The sequence below is a fragment of the Populus alba genome, chromosome 6, assembly GCF_005239225.2.
Source record: "Populus alba chromosome 6, ASM523922v2, whole genome shotgun sequence".
Taxonomy (NCBI): domain Eukaryota; kingdom Viridiplantae; phylum Streptophyta; class Magnoliopsida; order Malpighiales; family Salicaceae; genus Populus; species Populus alba.
Window position 1 is genome coordinate 24,880,382 of NC_133289.1, and position 2,197 is coordinate 24,882,578.

At 40.8% G+C, this 2,197-nt stretch overlaps 1 protein-coding gene across 1 annotated transcript in view; it reads left to right on the forward strand.

Annotated features, from left to right (window-relative positions):
* LOC140955714 (uncharacterized) overlaps positions 1–1,425 on the forward strand; it is a 34,535-nt gene extending 33,110 nt beyond the window's left edge. The window contains 1 exon segment of the mRNA XM_073409893.1: positions 228–1,425. Coding sequence (XP_073265994.1) covers positions 228–1,425 — 1,198 coding nt within the window.
* The last annotated feature ends 772 nt before the right edge of the window (positions 1,426–2,197 follow it).

Sequence of the window (2,197 nt, forward strand, 5' to 3'; positions counted from 1 at the left end):
TCACCCATTCTGGGAAGGGAAGGAAACCAGTTTTGCAGATGCTTTGGCCACACTAGCATCTATGGCCAAGATAGACTTTTGGGCACAAGGTTACAACCAGTACACATCAATATCAGAAATAACCCCGCTCATTTGCTGCTCAGTCGAAAGAGAAGTTTGGATGGAAACCCGTGGGTACTATGATATATCAAAAATTTTCATCCAAAACCAGGCATATATCCCATGAGGGCATCCAAAATCGACAAGAAGACCTTGAGAAGGTTGGCAATGGATTTTTATCTTGATGGGGAGATTTTGTATAAGAAATCATCTGACGGGACTTTGTTGAGATGTTTGGATGAATTTTACGTAAAAAGTGCGGTACGGGAAGTCCATGAAGGGATTTGCTCAACTCATGCTAGTGGACATGTGATGGCCAGGAAGATACAAAGAGCCGGGTACTTCTGGATGACATTAGAGAAGGATTGTATCGATTATGTCCGGAAATGTCATAAGTGCCAAGTATACAGTGACAAAATCAATGCTCCTCCAGCTCCTCTGTTTAATTTAATGTCTCCATGGCCCTTCGCGATGTGGGGAATTGATGTGATCGGACCGGTAAACCCAAAAGCCAGCAATGGTCATAGGTTTATTCTCGTGGCTATCGACTACTTCACAAAATGGGTAGAAGCTGGGTCATTCGCTCATGTGACGCAAAAAGTGGTGAAGAAATTTATTGAGAGAGATTTGATATGTCGGTATGGTCCACCAGAAAAGATTATAACGGATAATGCCCAAAATTTCAACGGCAAGATGATAATAGAGCTCTGCACTAAATGGAAAATCAAGCATTCCAATTCTTCACCATATAGACCAAAGATGAATGGTGCGGTAGAAGCTGCTAATAAAAATGTCAAAAAGATTATTCAGAAGATGGTAGTCACCTATAAGGATTGGCATGAGATGTTGCCATTTGCCCTTCATGCATATCGCACCGCAGTTCGAACCTCAACAGGAGCTACCCCGTACATGTTGGTATATGGAATGGAGGCGGTGATGCCTTTAGAAGTGGAAATCCCATCATTGAGAGTGTTGTTAGACTCTGGGCTGGAAGAGGTAGAATGGGCAAAGGTTAGATATGAACAGTTGAATCTGATCAGTGAAAAGAGGATAGCCGCGATCTGTCATCATCAACTCTACCAAAGAAGGATGGCTAAATCATATGACAAGAAGGTTCGACCTCGAGGATTCCACGAAGGAGATCTTGTACTAAAGAAAATATTACCTTTACCTGGAGAAGATCAGAGTAAATGGGCACCTAACTACGAGGAGCCTTACGTGGTGAAGAAAGCATTCTCAGGAGGAGCTTTGTTACTGTCTAGAATGGATGGAGAAGATCTAGTTAGGCCTGTGAATTCTGACTCTGTAAAGAAATACTACGCTTGATGTATTTTGTAAATTTCCCAGTCAATAAAATAAATTTCGGCCATGAATTCTCTTTGTAAAGAGTCTCTTTATATATATATTTATATATATATAATATATGATCTCATAGCATTTGAAATCTTTTGCTTAAAAAAACTTTTTTATGGCATGGCTAAGGAGATGACTCTATCAATTGGAGAGAACCAAATCAAATCCGCTTGACATATAGTTGCACATCACACTAGGGGGCAAGAGGTGCACGAAGTGCACCTAAGGGTCCATAGTAAACCCAAGCCCAAAAAAGGGGTATCATAATAAAAACTTCTAAAAAAGCATCTTTTATAAGATTTACTAATTGCATTAAAAGTTTCAGTTTTCATGAACAAAACCAATTTTTTCCTTTGGCACAAAACTCAATGGAGCAAGAAAGGGCCCCATAAGGAACTAGAGATCTATTCACTAAAAGGATATGAAGGATATTTCGGTTCATGAGAAAAGCTTGAAACAAAGCTCGAAGAGGTTTACGACGAAAGGGGGACCTATGTTTCCAAGACAGGTAACAAAAACATACATGCATATTGACCATAATGCATTGCTTTCAACATTTGTCAGATCGGTGTTTCATCACCACTTCTTGGGTAGTGCGTTTTCTAACCCTACCTCATTTTGAGTGCGCCTTTGAGCCCTCACTTCTTGGGTAGTGCGTTTTCTAACCCTACCTCATTTCGAGTGCGCCTTTGAGCCCTCACTTCTCGGGTAGTGCGTTTTCTAACCCTACCTCTTTTCGAGTGCC